Source organism: Penicillium solitum (genome assembly GCF_028829755.1).
Source record: "Penicillium solitum strain IBT 25940 chromosome Unknown utg000008l_segment0_segment0, whole genome shotgun sequence".
NCBI classification, from domain to species: Eukaryota; Fungi; Ascomycota; class Eurotiomycetes; order Eurotiales; family Aspergillaceae; genus Penicillium; species Penicillium solitum.
The window spans coordinates 382573-408542 of NW_027072127.1; the positions used below are offsets into that span (position 1 = coordinate 382573).

Genomic DNA, 25970 nt, shown 5'->3' on the forward strand with positions numbered 1-25970 from the left:
GCACGAGAAAGGGCATCGCTCAGAATGGAATCTCAGTTACTTCTCTATTGCATCTGCACGAACTACCCAGGCTATGTCGTAGGCATTTCTAGCTATAGTAAATCTATCTCCAGGTGTTTCCCTATCCTTCCACTAGGTGACCTTTATGCTTTTATTAGTCTCCAATTGGTCTTCTAATGAGTTGATGCGAGGTAAGCTCTTTAATCTGCCTTCATTTTCTCCAGCACTTCAACGGTGCCAGGATGATCCTTCCCAAGTATTCATTCTCGGCGCATGTGCACTGTCTCCATCAACTCTTTCGCAGCATCCAGCTTGTTCTGCGATTTATATATGGACCTGAGATTGCGCATGGCACGCTTCGTATATAAGTGGTCTTTCCCGATGATCTCTTGCATTAGACGTAAAGAACGGCATGCTATAGCCTCAGCCTCGGGCAGTAATTGTTTGCTCACGATACGTCACTGCAAGTTCGGCTGTGGCGAGTAGCATGCACTCTTGACGGTCCATACCAGCCTTCGCCATATCCCTTACCACCTTTTCTCCGAGATCCTTAGCCTCGTCTAGGCGGCCTTGACTTCTGATTGCGGGGCACAGTTTACTCATAAACTCAAGAGTTTCCGGATGTGTCTCGCCGTGCACAATCTCGCTGGTTTTCACTATCTCCTTTCCGAGCTCCTCGGCATCTGACCATCGACCTTGAGATCGATATATAGATGCAAGCTTTTCCATAGACGAGAGCGTTAAGGGGTGATTCGTACCAAAGGATGCTTGACAAGTAGTGGTAACCTCTCGTCCCAGATTTTCGGCAGAGTCTAGCTTGTGCTGGCCTTGATACGTTGAAACAAGGCTCATTTTCCATTTTAATACCGAGCGATATGTTGGCGATAGTACTTCCTCGCCGAGGTCCACTAGCTGGCGCGCAATCAGTTCTCTCTCTTCGTAGCGACCAAGCCTTGCATATGAGATAAGAGACGTTCTGCATCGCATGCAACGTCGATAAATCTCTCAGACCAAGCGTCAGCTTCTTCTTCTCGAAAACCTTTATATCAAGCTTCAGGGTCTCGAGTAAATTCCCATGTTCTATATATAACAGCGCTATTTTGCTCATATTGTTCAACGTAGAAGGATGGCCCTCGCCGAGCTTCGTATTTTGGATCGCCACCACTTGCTCTAAGAGTTTCGCGGCCTCCGCAAATTGGTTCTGCTTGCGGTAAGTTGACGCAAGCTTCTTCATGCTTTTCACAGTCGTTAGGTGCTCCGGTCCTAGGGTGATCTTGTTGTTCTCGATTTCTTGGAGTTCCTTGTCCACTTGGTCTTGCGCTTCTAGGTGATTCTCCGTCTCGGGAACTTGAAGCTGGTCGTCTGATTTCGAAGCTTCACTCAAAGTGTGGCCTCCCTCCCAACACTGAAGATCTTTGACTTATTGATATAGACTTCAATGATGTTCTCGCTTCATCGTCAATCACCAAAACTTGCTGGGACTCATTTGACTCTCCGTCGCGGGTTGCGCGTTCATTTTCTTCTGACTCGCGACGGGGTAAAATAAAAAGGGACAGCTGCTGAAGATGTCGCGCTAAATGCTGCTGAAAGCGACTCGGGTTTGAGATGGGGGGCTTTGTACACAGAGGACATTGTTGCGCAGAAGATATAGATCATTCGGACAGTTTCACTATCGCTTGCTGTTGGTCTTCAGGAAGTACTCCAGCATGAGCATCCCGAAGATGATTGCGGAATAAATACTCGGACTTGAAATTGAATGAGCATAAATACACGCAAGAAATAATGATTCCAAATGGAGTTTCGATAATTTCCATATAAAAGACCTCAACAACTCCAAGGCTACTATATAACCGACCGGTGCGAGGTGGGCTGACTCAGCGGAATTGCGCAGGCAGGCAAACTGCCCCAATGCAAGGTCCTCCAGCTTTCAAGACCTTTCGAATTACTGAGCTCCTATATTTGAGTTCTACAAGCGCTTGAAAACTGCAGGCTCTTCTGTCACTTTTACTTGGTCCTCTTTTCTGCGACGATCCTTCTATCTTTGAGGTCACGACTACTGACATCATATCACTATGGCTTCATCCTCGAAGACGAGCTCTTTGCTCTAGTAAGTCCTGCTGTCCGACATCTGAGCGATCAAGGAAACTGTTCCCAGACTAACAATATAATCAACTTCAGCTCTTGCATCGCGCATCGCACTACCATTCTAGCCGAGCACTCCTCGCCGGGCAGTTCATCGAGCGCCGCCTCGTCACTAGCCTCCATCATCCTCCCAAAGATCTCACACGACAAGCCACAAAAGCTCACCTTCACCCATGAACGGCTCTTTGTCCATTACATTGCCGACTCTCCAACGGGCAATCAATCCGACGATGCCAACCTCGCAGAGCCCAACTCACACGCTCCCCTGAGTTTCGTGGTAGTTGCTTCGGCAGAGCAAGGCCGCCGCATCCCATTTGCCTACCTCCTAGAAATGAAGCGCAAGTTCCTGACCACCTACGAACCATCCACAACCGAGTTCGGCTCACTGCCCGCCTACGGCTGCGCTGCCTTCAACAATGAGCTGCGCTCTCTCCTACAAGCCTACAACACCGCCCCGCCAGCAGACTCGCTTGCGTCAGCCCGGCGCGAGATTGACAGCGTCCGGGATATAATGACTGAGAATATCGAGCGGGTCCTGGAGCGCGGCGAGCGCATTGATCTGCTGGTTGACAAGACTGACCGACTTGGCGGGAGTGCGCATGATTTCCGGATCCGTAGCCGAGGACTGCGGAGACGGATGTGGTGGAAGAATACTAAGTTGATGATTATGATGGTGGTCGTCGTTATCTTCTTGCTATATCTGTTCATTGGTATGGGATGTGGACTACCTGCATGGGGGAAGTGTGTTGGACACTAGCACAGGTTCAAGGTGGCTAGTCGAACATTTTCAGCGAGCGTGCTTTTTCTTTCTCGAATATCCAGTTTCTGGGGCTGCTTCGGTTTCCGACTTTCTCATGAGACACGATGCGATGGTTATCTGCTTTCCTACTTTTTCTGAGTTTGCTCTGTTTTTACTCGTTGGGTCATTTTCCTACTCAGATTTGTATATTAAAGCTATCTGTTTTGTATTCTTTATGGTATCGAAGTACTACGCATATATTTTATATAACTTATATAATAGGCATGACTTAACTAGTATCTAGCCAGTAGGTTTGATATGTCTCACACATTTCATCTCATCAAGGCTTTAGCCATTGTAAATTATGACTATCTTGTTTATTGGTGTAAAAGCGGCGGTTTATTAAATATACGACATAAATATTTCATGGTTTGATTGGTTGTTAGTTCTGAGTCCACTGAGCATCCCGACAAATATATTTCGGATTCCATAATATATATCCACATATGACTAGTGCTTTACACAAGTCAAATAACTAAATTAATGCCTAGTGATCAAAAGCCCCATGATTTTACTGCAGTGCACATATGGTCAGAGAGAAAAACCACTAGCATTGAGGGTGCATTTCAATGTTAAATGTTGTTCGTCTCCATAGCCATTACAATTTGCCACTCTGTACGATACACAGCCAGCCGAAGGAAGGATATAAATGCCCAAGATAAATAAATATGAGGAGAACCGAGAGGAAATATTAAAACAAAGAAAAGTAAATCAATTGATTGATAGAATATATCCAAATATCCAACCCCACACCGAAGACAGAACCAAGATTCCTACAGTCTACAGCCTACCTATATACATACCCCACCTTGGAGTAAGATATGTACCTCACCATCAAACCCACTTCGTCCTTGCCCGAAAGCATCAGAGTGAGTCTGCAGGTAAGACAGAAACTACCAGCTTCCCAGTAGCCCTGTAAATTGTCTACGCCAAGTGTTTACCTCTTCAACCATAGGGTCCGTCCTAAAAGGCACGGGATTGACGAGGAGATATATAAGGCGACACCTCTAGTTTCCAATAGGGAAAAATTGGAAGTAGAAATGAGAGGGGAAAGGTCGCTACAGAACCGAGCAAGCGAAGAAAAAGAAATGCGAGGCCGGACGAGCTGCAAACTGGACACAGAACGAAATGACCTGAAGATTGAGCTGTAGCATTCGAGGGACGTTCCTATGTGCGCGGGAGACGTAAGGAAGAAGAACGCCGGCTGCGCAAAGTGAATTGCCTTGCGAGCACCGACTCCGGATAGAAGAAAAAGGAAATTTTGTTCATTTTTCATTCATCGCAATGCACCTGGTTTCAGAAACTTTACCCTGATCATAGCAGGCTGGAAACTCCGTTTCTCAGAGTCCTTCAAATGAACCCGCGCCGTCAACCGCCATTGCAACATGAACCTATACCCCACACGTAAGAAATCCCTTAAGCAGACTTGCTCTTGACAGCCTCACGACCCTTGGCGATGCGCTCGATGATCTGCTCACGGTCCTTGTCGAGGTGCAGCTTGGTGATGACGACCTTGGAAGGGTGGAGAGGAATGGGAACGCTCTGGCCGTTGCTCTTGTCGCGAACGATCTAAAACCGCAGTAAGTATCCGCCGCAGCAACTGTGATGTGAATTCAAATCGTACCTTCTCAACGAAGATGGAGAACTTGAGACGGTAGACGTTGGTGATCTTTCCCTCACGTCCCTTCTGGGAACCTCTGGCAACAACTGCATAGAATAGTCAGTTTCAAGATCTCGAGGTAATTTTCAGATTGCATCAAGAATGAAACTTACCGACTTCGTCGTCCTTGCGGATGGGAATGGAGCGGATCTGTCACAGAACGCTGGTTAGAATCGTCGTGTATTGTGTCATGCTGGCGCCTGCATCGTGCGTAGTTTCCAACCCCGAAAACTCGACTCGAACAGACCCAGATTCGATTTTGGAGGGTTCATGTGGTACATACTCCGTACTTCTCCTTGAGTTCCTTGGAGACGGGGGCGCTGAGGATGACACGGCGCTCGCTGGAGGGGGCCTGGAAGTGTGCCTTGCGAGACTTGCTCCGCGAAGAGGCGATACCTGGAGGAGACACCATCAGTATTGAAAGTTGAAGATTGGCGAAAATTCGTATCGATAGGGGTTTCGAGCAGTGGTAAATCAAATCGGCGCAAGGCGACATGCGAGAGAGTACGCACCGTGGGTTCGGACAGCCATCTTAAAGGTCGTGAGTGGGAATTGAACGGGTGTCGTTGGCGTTGGTCGAAGAGAGGATCTTTTCTGGTGTAGCCGAATATTCCAAGTTGGAGCCGGATTGTGTGCTTACTAATTTCCCGCTAAGCCATCTCAGGGCTTGCAACTAGACACCTGATTCCCAAGGCATAAAGTAACTGTGATATGATTGGTGGATGACGGGCTCCACATCCAACGCGCTTCTCAATGCGCCTCGACAACATTTGCGCCAGGCTAGCTCTTTGGCGGCGCTTTGTTCAGGATCGAGAAATTTCCTTCCTTAATTCTTCAATTTCGGTCTTACTTTGTGCACGATAGTTTATTTGGGTCTATTTTGGTGTACCCGGCCTTGCACTATTCAGCTGCGATTCAACCCCTCCACGCGCAACGGATTACGACCACGCCTTTTCTTCGCTCGGTCCTACAACATCTCCAGCCATGAGATTCTAGCTGCCAGACACCTTTAACACAAATTGAAATGTCTAATGGAGGCATGGACGGATTCGATTGGCTCCAGAACTTTCTTCCAGCCGATAGTCAACCCGACCACGACCCCAATCCCAACAATGAGGCCTATCGAACACATCCGGCATTTCACGATGCGGAGGAGGTAGCTAGAGCGGCCGTTATGCACCAGCAGGCACATAATTCCTATTCATTTACGAGGACAACCAATCCTGGGACGAATCATGCCTCAAATTCCCCCAAGGTGTACTCACAAGCCTCGGGTGGACAATACGGAGGAAATAAACACCAGCAAACCAGCAATACTCAATCCAACAATTCTCCTTCTGGCCACTCTACATACCCAAAAGCTCGCTCTCACAATACAAACCAACAGCCAAATCCTCCCGTTCCGTCCCAACAGCACTTGAATGCTCAGCCACGTGAGGGTACCCCCCCTACCCATGGAGGATTTCCAACTCTACACCAAACTACCCAGATGTCCATCAAAGGACCCAAAGGGCTCGTGAAACTGCACGGCCGATAGTCGCTGCACGTAGAACAAACCAACCCATGGCACGGCCTCCCACATCACAAAGCTCGTATCAAGGCTACTCGGCAACCCTAAATCAGAATTCCCAGATGTCAATGCAACCGTCCATGGAACAAGGGATGGCAGCACAAGTTCAAAGAACACGTACGCCGGCTGCTTCGCAAAGCAATTCTTACAGCCACTCTACAATTCCACCCCACAATGCCCAACGACCCCCTCATTCCACTGCAGCGCAAGGAACACGGCCCACGCCCCCAGTTCAAAGGACACATACCCCGGTGGCAAGGCCCCAACCATCGCAAAGCCCATACCAAAGCCACTCTCCAACCTCAGCCCAGAATACCCAGCTACAATCTGTTTCAGCTGCAGCGCAAAGACCTTGGCCGGGGCCAGCAGTTCAACGCAAACATACACCGGTGGCAAGGGTCCAAGCATCGCAGAGCCCATATCAAAATAATCCTGCGGTTCCAGTCCAGAATGTCCAAAGATCATCTCACCCGAGTGCACCGCCAAGCTCCCACTCCTCGATAGACAGTCAGTTTTATACCCCTTTGGTCTCGCCGAAGGGATTCAAAACTTCTGCAGCACGCAACACACTTGAACCCCACCAGTCAATCACACCAGCCAAAAGCACCCAAGAGATTTCCAATCCACGAACACAGAATCCGGCCACCAATTCCACCAGATCAAGCCACGTACCGCCTAGGCCTTCGTTTCACAATCAAGATCATGTGCAGTCAACTGTGCCGACAGCGTCTCATAGAGTCCACAGCCCTGCAACATCACAGCCTGTCTCAACCCGAAGTCCTTCTCTCTCTCTTGTCTCTTCTGCTCCTACCTCTGCCTCTGCTCCTCCGGCACAGACAACTATTGTCCCACATCAGTTAGACAAGGGCTGGACGCAGGAGAAAAAGGGACTCAGGGTAACGCAGCACCTACTTCATCATACCAGGCACCGAATCAGGAAAGCCAACAGCCTCCGATCTCCCAACCAAATGAACAGAGCACACCGGTGGTACCATCGGCTTATGCGTCACCCACTCCCGCTGCGGCCTCTCACCTGGGGCCTTCTTATAACGCTTCGCATACCTCAGGACCTCGACGAGGTACCTTCTCTGACTCGTCTGTGGCACAACAGCCTGCTGCGGGGAATACGCAGTCGCGAGATTACCCACTGTCGGGACCACTTCACCATCAGAAAACGCGGTTGGTTCCAAACGAAGAGAATTCGATGCCACCCGCAAAGGTGCAGCGGTTGGACAATGGTAAATCTCAAACAATGACCCTCCAAAACAACCCATCAGCAAGTAGCTCGGTGCCAGGGGCCCAAGTTTCTACGGAATATACTCAGCCTCGAGGCTCTGGTAAATTTCTTAAGAATCGTGTCGACTTGGTCCAGCCGATAAGATGGAGCGATGCACTACCCAAGGTCTCTTATGATCCGACCACGATCGCGCGGGATGTACTGATTGCTGCGGCAAGACACCCGACCGAAAAGCATCTAAATCATCATCTTGAGCCACTACGTCATAATTTCACCAAAATCGACTACCTTGCAAACCTGGCAACGTTTCGCTGGGACCTGGTGGATGTCAAGCAGCCTGAAACGCAGGTCAATCGCGTGCCTCCGGTTCATGCACCCCACATGCCACCTCTTCAATCACCTCATCTTCAACAACCGCATCCTCAACCACCGCAGGCAGCTCGGCACTCAGTTTCACGTGATCCCACTGTTATACCATATCACGTGATTACACGTGATTACGTTCCGATGCCGCCGCGTGACACGCCGCCAAATCGCCAAGTCGCAATGCCGGAAAGGATCGACGCGCGCGCCCCTCCTGGCGGTTTGAGCTCTTGGGGTACCTTACCTTTCAAACCCCCGACTTATCATTCTCCTCAACGCATTTTCTCTTCACCAAACTTGCCTTCTGGACTTCCCAGAATTGATCCTATTCCTGCGTCCCCGAAGTTCTCAACCCCCCAATCCGTCCCCCTCTCAACCCCCCCACCACCGCAGCCTCAACCCCGACCCCAACAACGACGCCCCTCGACCACGAACAGCCCAGCTCCGCCCAAACCCCTGCCTGCCACAAAACAACCGACCCATAAATCTACCAAATCCACCACACAACCTAAACCTCAAGGGCAGACGGTCAAGAGCCAGCCAGACTCTGGTCGGGCCGTCAAATCCTCAGAGGCAAGGCGTCTTCCCCAGCCACTGGTTGTCATTCCAATCTCACCCGTCAAGATGACCACGAAGAGAAGACCAGGGCGACCTTCCAAGAACGCAGCAACCAATATCGAAGTTGCTATTCACCGTGAACAACCAGTGCATTACCAAATCTTCCCATGCAAATGGGAGGGGTGCACTGCAGAACTGCACAACATTGAGTCGATTCGAGCCCACCTTATCAAAGTTCATATCCCACACTTTCTCGTTTGCAAATGGCAAGACTGCGGCAATAAGACGCCAATGGCTGCGGCTGATATGTTTACGCATCTGTCGAGCGAGCACGTTTCAAAAATGGCTTGGGAGCTTGGGGATGGACCAACGGTACCAGTAACTGGTGAGAATTATAACTAGCTTGCGCTTGATACCCCTCCAAGAGGCTGATCTACACACGAGGTTTGTTTTTGATTTGAAGGCAATGTCTAATCGGATGAATATTCTAGCGGAAAACCAATCGAATCACCCTTCCGTTCTGGGTGACCGCAGTGCCCGCAAAGGGACCATGGTCTTACCGGTGGATGAGCACCAGGTCAAGGCCTTTAGCAAGGCCCATGGGAAGTCGACGGAGAAGAACAAGGCACAAGCCCTGCTCGAAGCCGGTCAACATTGGAAGCAGCAGATCGGCCCTGAGATGGACTGGAGTGACCGTCGCCTTTCGACACCGGCTCGACAGAGCAAGGTGCATTGTGGCGAAATGGCGTTCGCGGGGGAGAACTGATGCGTCGCATCGACTTTGGTGATACGTTTGCCTTCCCTTTCCCTTTCTGGGATTCGGGTTCATTGCATTGCAACCGGCTTGCATGGGAACTGGCGTTGAAAAGCATATCATAATATGCCATCTGGCTATGGCAGGTAGGGCTCACGATATTTTGCACCTGGGTGACACCTCCCGAGATTCTGGTTTATCTATGAGATCTATACGGTGAATTCTCCAGGAACTGCACAATGTCAAACTACTCGAAGAGCATTGATGAATAAAGCCATGAGATTGGCAATGGTTGCCCTTTCTCTCCAATTGGTTGGACTGTAGTGTACAATTGGCTTGTGCCTGACTCGCTGGTAAAGGTAAAATCAAATCATGTAGGCACTGGTATCTTGGTTCTCTGTTGGATTCTTATATTTCCTTCTCTCCCACGCGTTGTAAATCGGATTTAATTCCCCTTCCCTGAAGTCGACACGTTGTCTGTGGACACCGCTGGCACAGTTCCCTCCGCCTTAATCTGGCTTGCTGATTCGGCAGACTCAGGTTCCTCGTCGCTGGAATTGACATCGAGGAAGTGGTATAGGACAATCATCATCATGGCGCAGGAGCCAAGGAAGATGGCAAGGCGGTAGAGGTCGTCGTCGGAGATCATTGTGAATGGAGGTCAGGGAGAAATAGTGTGAATGGCGACGGATTAAATTCAGAAACAAAACGACCGTCGAGAGACAATGTTTTGAGAGGGATAGACGATATAGTCGGAGAAGACACGTCGGCCAGTAGTTTGAGTGACGCTACACACAGTGTAGTTGTGTAATGGTTGGTATCCCAAAAGCAGGATTTGAAGTTTCTGCTCTCTTTGATGAATTGAGAGGATTGACAGGATTGACAGGACTGAGAGGAAGAGAGTCAAGAGGGAGATGTGACGAAGTAGTTGATAAGGTGCTGGAACATTGAAATGAGAGAGTTATCGGGGGTAATGTCAGTACCCAGTCCATGTTACCGTGTTGTATTTAATGTATTTAATGTATTTGGTACACGGTATGTAGTAACCGGCTTGCCATCATCACTGGCACCTTTCTATGTACTTGTACTTTACGTACTTTACGTTTCTTACGCACTTTGGTACTTTTGTGTCTCTTACCTTCTTACCTCTCTACTCATCTTCTCTTAGGAATATCCTTCTATACAACTCTTCCCTAGGAGAAAGAGTGAGAGAGAGAAGAGCCCCCTAGTTCAAGTGCTCCCTTTAAGTGCGTAATTCGAATTACCATCCCCCTGGAACATTGGAACATTACAACATCTTCAATTCTTCCCCCCCCCTCTTCTCTTCCCCTCTATTCACCTTCTTCAATCAATTCTACTTTCTTCCTTTAGTCATTTCCTATATGCGTCTTTCTTCACCATGACCGAATTGCAGGCCACTTCTGGGCCTAAACCGGGTCCCGCATTACTGGCGTGTCTTCAGTGCCGTCACAAACACCTCAAATGCGATGGCAAGACTCCTGTCTGCAGCCGATGCGAACAGGCCCGATCCCCTTGTGAATATACCAAGTCTCGGAGAGGCTACAAGGGTCCATCGAAAAAGCGCCGCGCTAACTCGCCGGATTACTTGCCCATGGACCCCAACCCAGTAGGCATGCTCGATGTCCCCGTGGATTGGACCTTGCAGGCTGGTTTCTCTTATGCGCCAACCATACCATTACCCTCCTCCGCATCGACTAGTCCTGGACTGCAGGCTCTTTCGACGCCAATTGTTCCATCCGCTCGCCTGATCAGCGGCCCGTTGACTCCCGATTCTTCCTCTGCTGCCGGCGGGGATGGCTACCTGCTCGATATCTACTATAATTATTTCCACGCCGCCCACCCAATCCTGCCACCCCACCGACTCCTATATCGCAACATGTTCCCCGCATACCTGGAGCAGGTAATAAAGTTCATCGGTGCCCACTTCACCCCGGCCGCCTCGAGTGACACGTACCGGCCAACGGTTGTCGCAATGGTCCAAGAACAAAATATATCCGTGGAAAAGGTGCAGGCGCTGCTTCTACTGGCAATTGTACTTCACTCAGACAATGAACGCGGCGAGGCCGGTGTTTGTCTAGCCGCTGCAGTAGATTCGGCCTTCGAGCTCGGCATGCATCAAGGGACGTTTGCCATCCTTGCAAGCAATGGGGATCCAATCCGCGCAGAGTCTCTGCGGCGTACCTGGTGGGAGCTCTTCGTAATCGAGGGTCTCATGACTGCTCTCGGCGTGCAGCGCGTATACCGAACTAATCAAGTACCGCTCGAGGTCTCACTTCCATGCGAGGAGCGGATTTATCATGATGCTCTACCACCCCCACCATCCCCGACCATTGCGCAATTTGACGGGCGCGTGTTCGCCGAAGAAGAGCGTGACTTCTCCTCATACTGTTATCGTATTGAATCCATACGGATTCTCGGTCGTGTTGTGGCGATCCAGGATATGAGCGAAGGCCAACAGGACCATGTGGAAGCTATTGATGCGCGCATTAGTAGTTGGGGCCATCACTTGCCAGAGTCCAAGGAAGAACTCTTGCGACCCGACGGGAGCGTGGATGAGATCATGTTCCAGGCGACCATGATGTTGAACGGCGCAGCCATCTACCTCAACTTCCCGCGGTCCGATCTTCTTTCATCTCCCGCCGTTGCCGCGGAAGTCATCTGTGGCCACCATGGTCCGATCAGTGTGCCTGCATTCTCCCACAACGAGCATGCCATGAAGGCCGCCAAGGCCGCCCGAGAGCTATCGCGCCTTGCTGCCTTCCGTCTGCCCGTTATTAAGCACACCCCATTTTTCATCTGTGCGCTCACCCTGAGCTCCATTGTCCAACTGGCCACCTGCTCTGTCAAAGCCGGTCAAATGCCAGACCCCAGCCGCGACCGTCTGTCGTTGACGATCGGTGTCTTCAAGTCGTTAGCTCGCACCTGGGCCATCTCCCAGTCGATCATGCGGCAAATCAAAGCCGTTGCACGAGATGTGATGGATTTGGGACTACGTCCAACGATGGACTCGCTAGATCTGACCACAGTGTTAGATAATAGTCAGTTCTGGGTGGATCAGGGCCCGAGCTGAGCAAAGAAGATATAACTTACCCCTCCCATCCCTTCTCGCCCGACGTTTCATACTGTCTCCGATATTTGCGACTTTCTCGATAATCGTTGAACCAAGTCAAGAGCGTGCTCCCGGGCCCAGCGTGCTCACCCTTTGATCAAAGGGTTGTGTTCACCGCCTCCACCAACCCCTCCCCTCCGCCCTTGCAGGGCTCTGGCCCTTTGGGGGCTGAGCAGACCCAAGTGCGGAGTATAGTAGTATTAATCTGTATCCGATTCCTGCCCGATTCTTGACCGGGATACCTGGAGGGAAATGGAACGGGGTTTCCCACCGGTACCTGGCTTTGTATATATCATACCATGTGATTTGTCTCTTTACCTTTATAGACTCGTCAAGGTAGTCCAGACCGAAACATGGGTCTATCTCTGCTTCGAAATTCCGTGGCTGCGTACTATCCAGAAGAAGGTAGGCTATCTATAAGATAGGCTTAAATCTATAACTATATGAGGTAAAACAATGACAACATTACTGATTGAAATATGGAATATGCAGAAAACATCAACCCCAGAAGCCACATTCTCCTTCTTGTCCATGAGTTTACCAGGCAGACTATTTGTACTCGCGGAGATACTTCAACCGCTTAATAGCAAGAGAAAAGTCCTCATCGGTAGTGACTGTAGTTGCACGTCTGCCACCAGGAATAGCAGCCATCATTTCCTTGGCCTGTTTCAACTCCGAATCCAGAACTTCTTTGAGATTGAAATGCTCATGTTCAATTTTACGTGCTTGCAGCGTCCCTAAAATACAGACTTGATTAGCAACAATGATTACAAGGTAGTTGGCATTTCCTTACGATCGACCTTGGCAAGATGCTTATTGGCTTGGACGATTGCACCCCAGAGAGCACAGACTTCTGCCACTTTCCCAAAGGTGTCATTGCGGACCCAGCCTAAAAGACCATTGAGGAGGTCGGCTTCTGATTGTTTGTTAGTTCTCGTGATAGGTTAGAGGATGAAAAGGAAATAGAGAGAGAGAGGCATGACTACCTTTGGACTCCCTAGATAGCCGGTAGAGAGTAGGGATCTCGGCTGCCATGCGTTCGTAATTCATTTTGCCAATATAATAGGTCAAAGACACGATAGAAAGATGGTGTTAATCAAAGGAAATAGGCAAGAGAAGAGAAAGTGTTTTACATAAACCAAAAGAGCGACACCAACGTTTGGCTTTCAAATGCAGATAGAGTCATTGACTATTCGCATTATCTGGTCCAGTCAATCTTTTTAGAGAAAGCCTTGCCATTTGGAACAAAGCACCAAAGTCGAAGTATACAAGATCTATCTTGAGAACAAAGAATTTACCCACAGAACGTTTTCAACATCCGCCCGATTTCGATTTTCACATCAACGCCGAGGTGTTTGACTTTTCCAGAGCCTTGGAAATATGTGACGAGGACAAAGAAAATTCATTCTTATCAGAATGGCTGTGGTTGGGATAGACCGGGGAAGAACAAAGAGAACGCCGACTCGGCTCTTCAAAGCTGATCACCGTAGGGGAAAAAAGAAAAGAAAAGAAACTCCCCTCTTCTTCAACGCCCATTCGATATCTTCTGAATCGTTCTTCCTAGTGATTTTGCTTGACATGGCGTCTGAAGATACTCCCCCGGATTTCGTGAATCGCATGGAAAAGGTGCCAGCTCCATATCTGAGTGAACAATATGGCTACAGCAAAGACGGTAGGTTAAACATAACCCGGGACTCGTCCAAAGACAAGAAGTTGACAGATATTGGCAGGACTGTCTTGCGCAATGATTGCCTGGATGCTAGACCTTGATGTCCGAGCAGCCATCAAGAAGCGCGAGTTCCAACGCACATATCAGAGAATGTGCCTTTACATTAAGCATATGGAGCGTAAGTTTGATAGAATCTAGAATCTTGAAAGCCAGAGAATCAAGACTGATATCAATCAATAGGCCTCATGGACCAAGCCAACATCAAATATGATCCATACACCGGCGCGGAAGACGGTCGAAGAATGAAAATAGCTAGAGACACCTTCAAACCGCAGTTGAAGGCTAGGTTCATGACTACAGCACCGTATCCGGTCACAGCTCCTATCAGCACCGATGGAGAGCTCTGCAGAAGTGTTTCGGATGCGCAGACTTTTGAATACAAGCTTCACCAGTTGGAGATCCTTCGGTATATGGAGAGGGTTGATGGTCCGGCATTGACTGATTTCGAGACGAGTACGAGGCAGCCCAGACCTGAGACAGGCTAAATGAGGGGCCATGTTTGAGCGGCTGTTGATGATTCATTGGTTTGAATAGTGGATGTGATTTGGATAGTGCTTCTCTTGGTGGTACCTTTTTGTGGAGATAGGGGTTTGTCGTTGAAGTGTAACGCCGGCTGTTCTGCTTTTGAAATTTCTCATGAGGGTCAGTTTCATTGCAAAAATGAAAGAAATTATTCAAATCAATTTCTCCCTTGTATAACTTCGATTCTGTGGCTAGGGTCGGAATCTGTAAAAGAAATCTAGAGCCCTGGACTGAACCATGTTAGAAGACACTTCATGTTTATAGGATTCATAATAATGCACAAGAGTAATAATAGTAATGGGCAAAGATTTTGATTTCATTCAAACAAGTCTAACAGTGCTGCCGCCCAAGTGTAAAATCCAGGGGTATCTCAAATGCTGGGTTGGTGGTGTATGAGACGGTCAACAAAAACATCGCGGGCTATGTCAACAAGTGCTTTCACAAAACAAAATAACGAGGGAAATAGCGCCAGCCAATGGGGGGGAAAAAAGAACAGAAAAATGCCAAAACTCCTTGCCTTATGCTCAGGCCGTATCGGCATTGCGTGAAAAATGTAGGAGAAAAGAAAATGAATGAAAGGCCACGACGAGAAATTCCGTATCGGGCAAAAGGGTCTAGATACCTGCACCGCTGCTCAATTCACGCATTTCTTGCAGGGCAACAGCACGACGTGCAACGACATCTTCGCGGCGGACCACATTGCGCAGTGCTTCACTCGCTTGAATCAACCCGTCGATACTGATCGCGTGGTTGGTCATTTGGTGATTGATGTATGTATAGAGTGCGGCCGGCGTCGAGCAGGTCGTCAGCAATTGCTGCTCGTTGAGCTTGAGCAGTGCGAGAGCGACTTGGAACAGGAATGTGCTTCCACCTCCGCTACCAGAGGCAAGATTTTCGGCAACCTTGGCGGTCTTGTCATTGCCATCCTTGGTACCAGACACATTTGATCCGGAGGCGTTGACTGCGCTGGTCACATTGAGACAGAGGACGACATCCCATACGCGATACAATGCCTCTGCGGAGAGACAGTCTGTAAAGACAGAGAGGAACCATTGGAAGGTAAGTGCCTCTAGTTCAATGCCCAGTTCCTCCAAGTGGGCAGAGAGTCTGGGAAGCAGCTCTGAGATATACTGGCGCAAGACCACCTGATCGGCGCGAGAGGCAAGCAAGCCATGGTCGTAGTAATGCTGGGGCAAAATAATCTCGATCATCGAGGTCAGAATCCAAAACGCGTCCTCGGCAGTCGGCATGATGAGCAGCAAAGACCCTGCGATGAGGTTCATTCCCTGACAGTAGCCTACTTCTGGGTTACGACGCGAGTATGCAAGCAGAACCTCTTTCAGCTTGCCAACGCCAGGCCCTTTGCGGAAGAAGACATTATCGGTAAGAGTGCGGCGTATATCCATGTCGATTTGTGCGACAACGGAAGGGTCGGGGTCCGATCCACCAACGCCATGCACAAGGTCATCATAATAGCCAGGAATTCGCATTGCCGAAGCCCCGCTGCATTCCGACCAAGTTTTGGCGCGAAGGGCAACTGGGATTCCACCGAGTACAAGAAGCCGGAATTCTCGCCACTTCGCTCGGCCAACCTTGCCTTTGTTACCCAGACCCGCGATACCTACGACTTCGCCGTCGGCGAGTGAGACTTCTGGCGTGTCAACGGCAGCAAGAGATCGATCGGAAGTTGCTGCAGCGGCTGCCGCTTCGCCCTCCTTTCGGCGCTCGGCTCGCACTTTGCGAAGGAACTCATTCCATCTCACAGTTCGATCGCGTTGCAGGGAATCATGGAGGTCAGTCAACTGTTCCAATAACAATTTTACGGGCTCCATCTCTGCGACAGTAAATCTTGAGGCGGTGTCTTTGAGCTGATCCGATGACAAGCCAGCGAATTCGGGGCTGTCAGCCGTGATAGCTGATGTAGACGCCGATGGTTGCGCACTGGAGCCGACGGCCAACGCCCCGTCTTTGTCATATGAAACAGACGAGCTATGAGAGCGATTTTCTCCTGCAGTGGTCAAAGCGACAATCGGGCCTGCGGAGGGCGTGTGGGACAATAACTCCGTAGGACGAGACGGAATTCTTAGATAGTCCTGCCAGCGACGGATGGCAACGGCCCCGCTGTCAGGGTCATCTGGTGAGTCGGGCAGAGAACGCGAGGCCTCGGAAGCGCCCTGCCGAAGTTTTGTGATTTCGGGGTCATCCTCATGATCTGACGCATCAGTTCGAAGAGTACCGAGAGTTTCTGTTATACTCAAACGGTGAATGCTACCCTTGGTAGTATTGGCTTCTCTCTGGCGCTTCTTTCTATGTTGGTCATAGATAAAACCGAACCGGTCAGTGAGAAACTCACCCGGTTGGGAGTTGTTATAAATAGGGGTGAGCGTCGGAGGCTTCGACTCCATGGGTAAAATGGCGTCCATCTCGACGGGCCCAAGATTTGTGGAGCTTTTATCCGTAGTCTCCGATGCCACGCCCTGAGACACGCTTCCAGCTGCAGTCCGTCGCGAGGCGGGAGGGTTCATTTTGCCCTGAACGCTCGATCCACTGGCAGACCGTCCAGTGGTAGGCATACTAACATTGCTGTTGATCTTCTTCAGTGCGGCTACTGCCGACATTGAACCTTTAGAATTGCCAGACAGTGTTGACGAAGCACTTCTGTCTCCATCCGGCCTTTTTTGTTGGGGTTTATTGTGGGTAGACTCAGCATCACTTGCATCTTTGCTCGACTGGGGATTGCCAGCAAATAACTTAACAGTCCAAGAGCCGAGAGATCGTGAAGATTTACGGGAATGAATGCTTGCATCGTCGCCATTTGCGGACGTGCTAGCAATGCGCTTCGCCGGTCCATTTCGTGTTGGGCCATCCGGGGGTTGGAATAGCTGCTCGTCAAGCGCTTTGCGTCGCATTGCAGGATTGCTGGGCACTCGGGGACGCTCAGCGTCTTCTTCTCCAATTTCACCAACATCACTCATAATGCTACTGGCGCGACTGGTTTTCCGGCTCGTATTAGTCGAGCCAAAAAGGTACTCCTGCCAGCCTCGAATCGAGCTTTGACGCTTTCGGTTGTCAGTGGTTCCACTGCCTCGGGGATCATTGTCTAACCGCTGGGCACGGATCGTGGCCTGGGCTTCTGCCGAGTCACCATGAGCCCGAGAGCCAACGGTGTCTTCCATCGCTTGGGACATCAATCCATTCAAGCCGGAATAGGTTTGACCAGCATAATCGCTGCTATGAGTGCTTTCTGCATCTGAGACACGATCGCCCGGCGGGTTCTCCAACTGATATAGACGGCGTTCAATGTCTTGGTTGGACACAGATACATCTCGTAGCATTCTCTTCAGCTCTCGCTCCCTTGCATCGGCGCGTTGGCGAAGGGCCGAGATCTCAGCATCCCGTTGAGCAAGATCGCGAGCGAACTGTCTCACCATCTTCACGGCTCCTGTTCCAGCAACCAGCCGTTCAATGTGCGCATCATCGGCCAAGTGCAGGGCGCCTGGTATATCATGTGTGGGGACGGAATCGGCGAAAAGGGCAGCTCTGCCTGATTTGTGCGACGGCCCAGTCGTCAAATTTGCTAGCGTAGCCTTCCTCCCACGGCCCGTCCCACCCCCATTTGATTGCACTTCATCTTCGCTGGAGAACAACGTATTTGTCAGGCCACGGGCGAGGGTTGGAGATTTGTCTGGCGGTGAAAGCGAGGGGAACGAGGTCAGATCGGTTGTTGTATTGGAGGAGCCTGAATGACGTTTTTGCATTTTGGCGCGAACTATTTTAGCATTTCGACTTCTACTCGAGGCGCTTGAGGCTTGGGACGAAGAACGCCGCTGGGAGTGTATGTCGGAATCTGCCATGACTCAACAACCGGGCAATGGCGTGGACGGTGGAATCGTTGATTAATGGCTTCATGAAGGCTTTTCTTAGAGCTTTCGGAGCTGAGTGAAGTGAAAACGGTGTCCGGACTAAGGAGACAAACAATCAAATAGATTATGTAGCTTCCGATATTTGGCTCGTCTTGTTGCGCGTGCTTGGCGATCCTTGCTGTAGTGATCCGTGGATGGAATGAAGGGAGATCGACCGTGATTTTCAGGGGCGGGCATGGATTTCAACCCTAGCTACCCTATTTTAAGACCAACAAAAGCATCAGAAAACAAAGACCACAGATTTGGTTGTTCTGAAACCCACACTGACAGCTTTGATAACTACCCTACGGCACATGACGTGACCAGATAAGTGTCATGTGACTCAAATGCTTATACTATTTATGTCATGTGATTGTTCTATTATGCTGGCCCCTATGCCCTACCGTAGCCCTGCCGTAGTAGTCCTGGAGCCTCGGCTCTCCGCATAACCGACATAGTGGGGAAAGCTGATGAGCTGTTATAACTACACAGCTGCCACAATTGAAGCTGTTCCTCTAGTCCATTTAATTCTTTTCTTTATATTGAAACCCCTTTACAATCACTCATAGCTTTACAATTATGTCTGCTGCAGCAAAGCAACGTCTTCAAGCCCTGAGCAAGCAGCTCGTTGAGGGTATTCCCTCCGAGGGCACGTTCGAGGATATCCCCAAAATCCGTCATGTTGCCCCTGATTCGGCAGGACCGTAAGTAGCCTTGAAGCTTATAGCTCTATCCTGGTTCAATCAGTTTCTCGCATTGTATACATTGCAGGATTAGGTGCATGACTAACGCCTGAATGTACAGCCGGGTCAAGGACAAGGTAGTAATCGTGACCGGTAAGTACTATTCGTCAACGCCATTTCAAAGACCCCATACCAATTAAAGCCCAGGCGCAAACTCTCCCAATGGCATCGGCCGTGCCAGCGCGCACCAATTCGCCAACAATGGCGCCAAAGCAGTCTATATCTGCGACTTCAGCGACACCCATCTGGCAACACACAAGCGGGAGCTAGAGTCCCTCTACCCAAACGTAGACATCCACGTGCGGCCATTCGACGCGGCCGATGAGAAAGCCCTAAGTGGAGTAATCGACGAAGCAGTCAGCAAATACGGCCGACTGGACGTCTTCTTCGCGAACGCAGGCGTGGTAGGCCAACCGAAGCTGTTCACCGAGATCGACGGTGAGGGATTCCTAAACACGATGCGAGTAAATGCTCTCGGGTACGTACATCCAATCCCTGCAACAAGACAAGGATAATTCCCCGAGATGCAAACGAATCTAACCAACCCGGACAAACAGCGTCTTCCTAGCAGCCAAACACGCTGCCCCAGCAATGAAGATAACCTCCGCCTCAAAGCCATACCCAGGCGGCTCAATCATCGGCACAGCATCTGTAGCAGGCCTCCGCTCCAACGCCGGTTCAACCGACTACTCCGCCTCAAAGGCGGCAGTCGTGTCGATCGCGCAGACGGTCTCGTACCAGCTCGCTGGGTCGGGTATCCGCATGAACGCAATCTGCCCCGGGCTGATTGAGACGGGGATGACGCAGTCGGTGTTTGACCGGGCACGGGAGCGCGGCACGGAGCGTAAGGTTGGACAATTGAACCCGTTGCAGCGGGGAGCTGTTGCTGATGAGGTTGCGCGTGTTGCGTTGTTCCTTGGTAGTGATGAGAGTAGCTATGTTAATGGACAGGCTTGGGCGGTTTGTGGTGGATTGAGTGCTGGACATCCTGTTGTGCCGGGCAAGTTGGCTTGAAATGGGGTCCCAAGCATTGGGTTGCAGTCGAATAATGTACATAGTTCATGAATAACATATGAATCCTAAAAGGAGACATACATAATTCCATAAGCCTTTCGAAGGCCTGGTTACGATGGGTGTAAGTTGTGACAATTAAAAAAAGTTCAAATTCACAGAATCCATTTTAAAAGGGCAGGGAGCTATATAGATAGACCCTGGGAGATTGGATCAATCCAATCAAGGACTGTAGATAAATAGGAAATATCATCCGCAGACAGTGCGGGTGGTGGTGCAAAGTGGAGGGCTCTCTCTTCGAGATGAGCGCAAATCAAACAAATCAAGCCGTTCCATCCCAGACGGCACGACACATAAATAAACGAATTCCTCGGGCGGAGAAAACAGGGCAAAATGAAATATAAAAAAAAAAACGAGAGAAAAAAAATAACAAGTCCCGGGAAGGCAACAAAACGACCATAAATTATTGGACAAGAAAACACAGATGGTCGGGTGGATATAATGAAGATCAAAAATAATCAACACGACGAAAAATGAGAAATACGCCAGACAACCAGAGCGTATGTGCCGTATCCGGGATACTGCACAGATGAAGTAAAAAAAAGCGGAAAAGGCCTCGCCAGACAGAAGGAGAAATAAGGAATGGACAGAGAAGAGAAGGAAAAAACAAACAAACAAGATCGTCTCAGTCATCTAACCTGAAAAGCTGATGGAAAAGCTAGATCACCCGTGTGGCAGTGGGCCGCATGAGATCCTCGCTATTCTGCTTGGACAGAGTTCCACGCTCAGTCTGCTGGTCGTCACCGTTCTCAGTCTCGTGAGCACGCTCATCATCATCCTCAACGATCCGGGTCGGGATATCGCCAGGGCCATACTGCTGACTTGACCGCTCGGGGAAAGTCGAGCTGCTGACCATGGACATAGATGTGCTGGAGCGGTTGTGGACCAGATCCGGGGTCGGGGGGATGCTGGAGTGGCGGTTGTCCGGGTGGAGAGAGCTGTTGTCAGCGTCGCTGATCTCGCTAGGGGCGCGGCCGGAGCGGGCGTCCATGCTGTCGTAGTCGGAGCCAAGACGGCTGTTCTGGTTGATCTTGTCGTTCTGGTAGAGCTTGGCGATCTCTTCATCATCCTCGGCGTTCTGGGCCAGGTGCAGGCCTTCAACGGCGGCGGCGCACTGGTCGCTGATGCTGCGGATGATGTCCGCGATGGCATCGGTCTTGTCGCGCAGGTAGCGGTCTGCGACATCTGTGATGCTAAGACGCGCAAGGGTCTTGTGATCCTTGCCGAGGTTCAGCAAATGCTGCTCCAGCTCGGGCTTCATATCATTTACCAGAGTATTTTGACCATCGACATCCTTAGCCGTCTTGACGGACTCCTTCGACTCAGCAACTGACACATCCTCCCTGGGCTCCTCGGGAGCGTCTTCGTAGCCCTGCTCGACCATTTCAGTAATCTCCGACCTGCTACCAATGGAGCGGACGATGTGCTCCATGTGGTGGCTCTGGCCGTTGATGAGGCTGCGCAGGTGCATGACAACGCGCTGGGCATCTTCACGCTCGCGGGCGAGGGTCGCGTTAGTGTGCCAGAGGGCAGAGATCTCCTTCTGGTTGCGCTTGCGCTCACGCTCAAGCTCTTCAGCAATCTCTTGCTGGAGGACCAGTGCCTCGAGAGCATCGTCGCGCTGCTTCTCAGTGCCAGACAGACGCAGGGTAAGGCGAGCCACATCGTCCTTTTGTTGGTCAATAAGACCAGTGAGGCGACGGCTCTCGCGCTTGTGGGTTTCGATCTTGACCTTGAGCTCCGAGGTCTCCTTGGTGAGCTGCTCAGCAAAGGCCTGGAACTTGAGGAACTGCTGCTTCCAGGTCTCAAGCTCCTCGACCAAGAAGTTATTGCGCTTGGTGACCTTGCTGAGCTCGGTGTCCATTCTACCCTTGAGGTTGATGAAGTCTTGCCAAGCTTCCATGGCATCCCGAGAGTACTGGTTGCGCTCACGAACAATCTCGTTGAGATGACGCATGGAAACCTTGGTCATGAGGGGCTTCTTGACGGATCCACCGAAGATGGCCTTCATACCGGTGTTGCGGCCCTAATAGATATAACGTTAGTGTTGATTGTGGTTAGTGACATTGAGGCGAGTAAACGTACCAGCTTCTCGCACACATGGTCCATGACGCCCATGACAGCATCCTGGTTCCACCATTGTGGTTCTTCAATGCTTTCGACCTCTCCTCTCATGACGATGATCTGGCCAGCCGGGATGAGCTTGCCGCCAGCGTAGGCAGTGCGCAGATGCGGGGGCACACCGGAAGGCGAGACATCACCATTCAGGGATTGGGTCATGCGGTTGATGAACTTGGTGCGCTGACCTTGGTTCAACACATTAGGAGGGCTGGAGGTGAGGACAAAGTTGCGATCGAGATCGACCACAAGGGCATCAGACGGGGCGTTGAACAGAGTCCGGCACTCAGCAGTGATACCCAGGATGTAGGGACCGGGCTCCTGGACCAACTCCTTGACGTGGCGGGCGTGAACCACGGGCACGTACAGGCCACTCCACTCGTAGACGCGAACGCAGTAGCGAATGGTTTCCGCAGCGACAGTCAGCATCGCCGGGTAGTGGCTGACGAAAATGATACGGCGGGTAGGTGAGACAGCAGCCTCGATCACGCCGACAATGTTAGGGATCGACAGACAAGTGAACAATGGCCACATGGCAAAGTTCTGGAAGCCGGTGGGCGACGAGGGGAACTGATAGCATAGGGCATAATCTTTCATATCAATGCGGACCAAGTCATTGAGACGCGGGGCCGGGAAGCTGAGGATGCGGGAGACCTCCTCGGCGTGGAACAGGTTAGTGGCCTTGTTCCAGTGGATCCACATACCACGGAGGTAGTCACCTAGTAGATCGTAGAGGGGATACCGGGAGAGGAAGCTCAAGCAGTAAGGAATCCAGTAGGTCTCATCGGGGTTATCATAGAAGTCCGGCTCCGTCTTCTTGCGTAGCTCGCGGATGGTCTCCGCACGCTTCTCATCGGCACGGGACCAAACGCGCAGCGCGATACCGTATAGAGTGTGAGAAGAGTCCTGTTGCAACACAAACGCGTGGTGTGCACAGTGAGGCTGGCTCTTGCCAGTGCAGATCTCCACATCGTGAGGGAAGCATGCTCGCATAGCCGAGTGTAGGGCTCGTGCGATCTCATTGTCCTGTTCTAGTCGAGGGCTGCTTCCCAGAATCTCGGGAAGCCAGAATTGACTGACGGCTCCCTTCATATGGCCAATCTTGCCCTGGGCGGGGGCGGGCGCTTTGACCCATTGTGAGGGTTCGCGTCCGACACCGCATACCATGTAAGCATGAGTGAGTGTTTTCGGTGTCCGCTGAGCGGGCTTGATGCTGAGTGTGGACGGAATAGGCTGAGTGATGCGCGAGTGCAACGACGACGTACGGCTAGGAACGACCAGCGAATTTTCTCCTTCGCCGCGTGTCGTAGGCCGATCCCGAGTGGATGGGCGGACAAAGGACCCATGTTCTCGCAGAGAATGGACCATTGTTGCGATGTAGCTTTATATATCGGGTTGAGTATGTCGAGTCAAAGAGTATGTAGCGTTTGAGAATCCGGGGTTGAAATTCCTTGGGGAATATATAGGAATGTAGGAAGTTGCAGAAGCACTACTTGAGTGCAGTTCGAAATGAGGGTTTACCCAAGAATCAAGGAAAGTCGGGGAGATATTAGAGAGAGTGTGTGAGAAGCCCGGGTGAAACTTCAATAATACTCAAGACTCGAGAACACACCCGCCATGTGCATACAACTGCAGTTAAAAAAAACAGAAACCCAAGAAAGAGGTTTAGGGGGAAGGACAAATAGGAGAAGAAGCAGAATCGAGGGAATTAAAGACTAGGGAGTTCTCTCCACTTTAATTAGCTGTACGGTATTTTGTTTACTGGGAGGTATTTATGGAGTGTATTTAAATGTTTATTGTTTATTGTTTCATGTTTTTTTTTTTACTTTTTGGTTTTTTTTTTTATGTTTTCTTCAGGGTTTAATATAATATAATTATTCGAAGCAGTCAAAGAGATAGAAATGATATATCCAACACCCGTTGGCAACGTTAGGTTTCGCCTATTCTTTCTGATTCGTTTCACCTCCTTCTTCATTTTCACGTTTGATACTCAACTCATATCCTCTCCCTAGGTAATCTGCAGTGCGACCATATATATATATATATATATGCAAGTTCCTATGTTTCGCCTGCGAGCAGTTAGGAGACTCCAACCACTCCATCGCTTTACTATTGCACTATATTACTATTTCGGTTTGACAAATATCCAGATACCCCTACTATGTCGATCATCTGATTTCATTTGAGGCCGAATTGAAAGATCGTGAGCCATGGGCAGCCCGTCTGTTTACCCGTCCGAACTGGTCAAGAGTTTCTATGATTGGTCGGTTCCCCTGACCAGTCCCCATCGGTTCGATCCGCCAACCTTGGTTATGCAATCTGACCCCCTGAAATGATCTTAAAGATGTATCCATCCATGGATGTACTCCGTACAAAGTGTGTATTATATAACCTTGGAATCCACTTGACAATTGGAAAAGAACACATAGTTATAGTACTACGATGTACAATATATATACTCCGTATATACCGTTGGAATATAACCCATCTCATCTTCTCCCTATCTCCCCATTTCTCGCAAACTCTACTCGACTCGTGTTAACCCGTCAAAGCGGGCAAGCTAAGCTACTAACCCTACCGAGCTACTCAGTCTGGCAGTTTCGGCGGAGATCTCATTTCCCGGGTGAGCCCCTCACGCACGACTTTGCAAGGTTCTGGATCCCATGTGGTAAGGAACCACTCCGTACATGTATGTACATGGTAACAGATCTGGCGAAGGCTCGGGATCGCACATGGGAAGATCTCATGAACCAGCCATTGGATAAATAATATATGTTGTAGGGCTACTGGCGACCACCCTCATTATTTACAATGTACAATATATAAAGTACATCATACTCCGTACTAACTAACTAGTTAGTACTTTGTACTCTGTGTGTATTACCAATTGCATAAATATAAACTCGGAGAGTTCTTATGTCCGGGATTATAGAGCAAGTTCCTTTGTTCCAAGGTAAATTTACAATCAGATTTTTTTTTTAAATCTCTCCCTTCAAAATTATTCGTTATCTATGTATTATAATAGATTACTATTTTAATTGTAGATAGCCAATGCCTTCCTCTCCCTCCCTCTCCCCCTCTCCGTACATTGTACATTGAACATTAGAAGCAAACAGAAAAACCTCAAGCTTAATTAATAGTGCTTACTCCACAGGGAGTACTCCGTACGGAGTGCTTTGTCCAATATAAAAATTATCTCCTGGAATTCCTCCGAAGCCTTTCCAGAATCCTCCTTACTCTAATCCTCATTAGGGTCTCTGGTCTGTCGATCCACAACCAGATCCACCCAGTGTTTCGCGCAATGACCCACAGCACAGCTCTCCCCAGCAAAATATAAGTACCAATAGGCGTCGTACCCGGTACCTTAGTTCATGCAGCTGGAACCCGCAGGCCCCGAGGTATCCGGTACTCTGCGTCCAGGTACCCAGATACCTGGGGGAGGATTTGATCTCAAAAATGGAGGAGTTTAGTATATAGTATGGAGGTAAATGGATGTTTTCGGATTGATATATTGTACAATATGTTTGAATCATGTGGGGGATCAATAGCCTCACTAGTTGTACCATTTCCATTATTATCCATGATAGGGGTAGTAGGGGCGTGGTATGTACTAAGTACGTAGTAGCAGCCATTAATATATATTTCCCTGTTCCATTTTCAATCATGCTTGTC

At 49.9% G+C, this 25970-nt stretch overlaps 12 protein-coding genes across 12 annotated transcripts; 6 read left to right on the forward strand and 6 right to left on the reverse strand.

Moving 5' to 3' along the window:
- Window positions 1-260: 260 nt before the first annotated feature.
- N7455_009408 (uncharacterized protein) lies at window positions 261-1632 on the reverse strand (the record flags this gene model as incomplete). The annotated part of the gene is given in 4 exon segments (XM_065606198.1): window positions 261-415; window positions 453-976; window positions 993-1405; window positions 1528-1632. The coding sequence occupies 4 exon segments, from the start codon at window positions 1630-1632 to the stop codon at window positions 261-263; spliced, it is 1197 nt and encodes a 398-aa protein (XP_065460161.1).
- Window positions 1633-1864: 232 nt separating this feature from the next.
- N7455_009409 (synaptobrevin family protein) lies at window positions 1865-3010 on the forward strand. Its single transcript, XM_040954686.2, has 2 exons — window positions 1865-2107; window positions 2179-3010. The coding sequence occupies exons 1-2, from the start codon at window positions 2073-2075 to the stop codon at window positions 2897-2899; spliced, it is 756 nt and encodes a 251-aa protein (XP_040814839.1). The 5' UTR covers window positions 1865-2072; the 3' UTR covers window positions 2900-3010.
- Window positions 3011-4357: 1347 nt separating this feature from the next.
- On the reverse strand, window positions 4358-5132 carry N7455_009410 (60S ribosomal protein uL24; the record flags this gene model as incomplete). Its single annotated transcript, XM_040954535.1, has 5 exons — window positions 4358-4510; window positions 4566-4648; window positions 4715-4751; window positions 4885-4997; window positions 5114-5132. 5 exons carry the CDS (start codon window positions 5130-5132, stop codon window positions 4358-4360), a joined length of 405 nt encoding a protein of 134 aa, XP_040814848.1.
- Window positions 5133-5625: 493 nt separating this feature from the next.
- On the forward strand, window positions 5626-6138 carry N7455_009411 (uncharacterized protein; the record flags this gene model as incomplete). The annotated part of the gene is made up of 1 exon (XM_065606199.1): window positions 5626-6138. The coding sequence occupies one exon, from the start codon at window positions 5626-5628 to the stop codon at window positions 6136-6138; it is 513 nt and encodes a 170-aa protein (XP_065460162.1).
- A 1001-nt stretch (window positions 6139-7139) lies between these two features.
- N7455_009412 (putative C2H2 finger domain protein) lies at window positions 7140-9095 on the forward strand (the record flags this gene model as incomplete). Its single annotated transcript, XM_065606200.1, has 3 exons — window positions 7140-7250; window positions 7304-8714; window positions 8821-9095. The coding sequence occupies 3 exons, from the start codon at window positions 7140-7142 to the stop codon at window positions 9093-9095; spliced, it is 1797 nt and encodes a 598-aa protein (XP_065460163.1).
- Window positions 9096-9528: 433 nt separating this feature from the next.
- On the reverse strand, window positions 9529-9732 carry N7455_009413 (dolichyl-diphosphooligosaccharide--protein glycosyltransferase subunit 4; the record flags this gene model as incomplete). Its single annotated transcript, XM_065606201.1, has 1 exon — window positions 9529-9732. One exon carries the CDS (start codon window positions 9730-9732, stop codon window positions 9529-9531), a length of 204 nt encoding a protein of 67 aa, XP_065460164.1.
- Window positions 9733-10482: 750 nt separating this feature from the next.
- Window positions 10483-12174, forward strand: N7455_009414 (Zn(II)2Cys6 transcription factor; the record flags this gene model as incomplete). The annotated part of the gene is made up of 1 exon (XM_040954644.2): window positions 10483-12174. One exon carries the CDS (start codon window positions 10483-10485, stop codon window positions 12172-12174), a length of 1692 nt encoding a protein of 563 aa, XP_040814898.2.
- Window positions 12175-12762: 588 nt separating this feature from the next.
- N7455_009415 (uncharacterized protein) lies at window positions 12763-13263 on the reverse strand (the record flags this gene model as incomplete). The annotated part of the gene is made up of 3 exons (XM_040954533.2): window positions 12763-12950; window positions 13007-13129; window positions 13200-13263. 3 exons carry the CDS (start codon window positions 13261-13263, stop codon window positions 12763-12765), a joined length of 375 nt encoding a protein of 124 aa, XP_040814947.1.
- Window positions 13264-13791: 528 nt separating this feature from the next.
- N7455_009416 (uncharacterized protein) lies at window positions 13792-14427 on the forward strand (the record flags this gene model as incomplete). Its single annotated transcript, XM_040954766.1, has 3 exons — window positions 13792-13885; window positions 13944-14060; window positions 14123-14427. 3 exons carry the CDS (start codon window positions 13792-13794, stop codon window positions 14425-14427), a joined length of 516 nt encoding a protein of 171 aa, XP_040815030.1.
- Window positions 14428-15078: 651 nt separating this feature from the next.
- N7455_009417 (TBC domain-containing protein) lies at window positions 15079-18222 on the reverse strand (the record flags this gene model as incomplete). The annotated part of the gene is made up of 1 exon (XM_040954705.2): window positions 15079-18222. One exon carries the CDS (start codon window positions 18220-18222, stop codon window positions 15079-15081), a length of 3144 nt encoding a protein of 1047 aa, XP_040814858.1.
- Window positions 18223-18857: 635 nt separating this feature from the next.
- On the forward strand, window positions 18858-20123 carry N7455_009418 (SDR family NAD(P)-dependent oxidoreductase; the record flags this gene model as incomplete). Its single annotated transcript, XM_040954549.2, has 4 exons — window positions 18858-19070; window positions 19171-19202; window positions 19257-19587; window positions 19667-20123. The coding sequence occupies exons 1-4, from the start codon at window positions 18946-18948 to the stop codon at window positions 20121-20123; spliced, it is 945 nt and encodes a 314-aa protein (XP_040814881.1). The 5' UTR covers window positions 18858-18945.
- Window positions 20124-20838: 715 nt separating this feature from the next.
- Window positions 20839-23666, reverse strand: N7455_009419 (DENN (AEX-3) domain protein; the record flags this gene model as incomplete). Its single annotated transcript, XM_040954687.2, has 2 exons — window positions 20839-22206; window positions 22266-23666. The coding sequence occupies 2 exons, from the start codon at window positions 23664-23666 to the stop codon at window positions 20839-20841; spliced, it is 2769 nt and encodes a 922-aa protein (XP_040814943.2).
- Between the last annotated feature and the right edge of the window lie 2304 nt (window positions 23667-25970).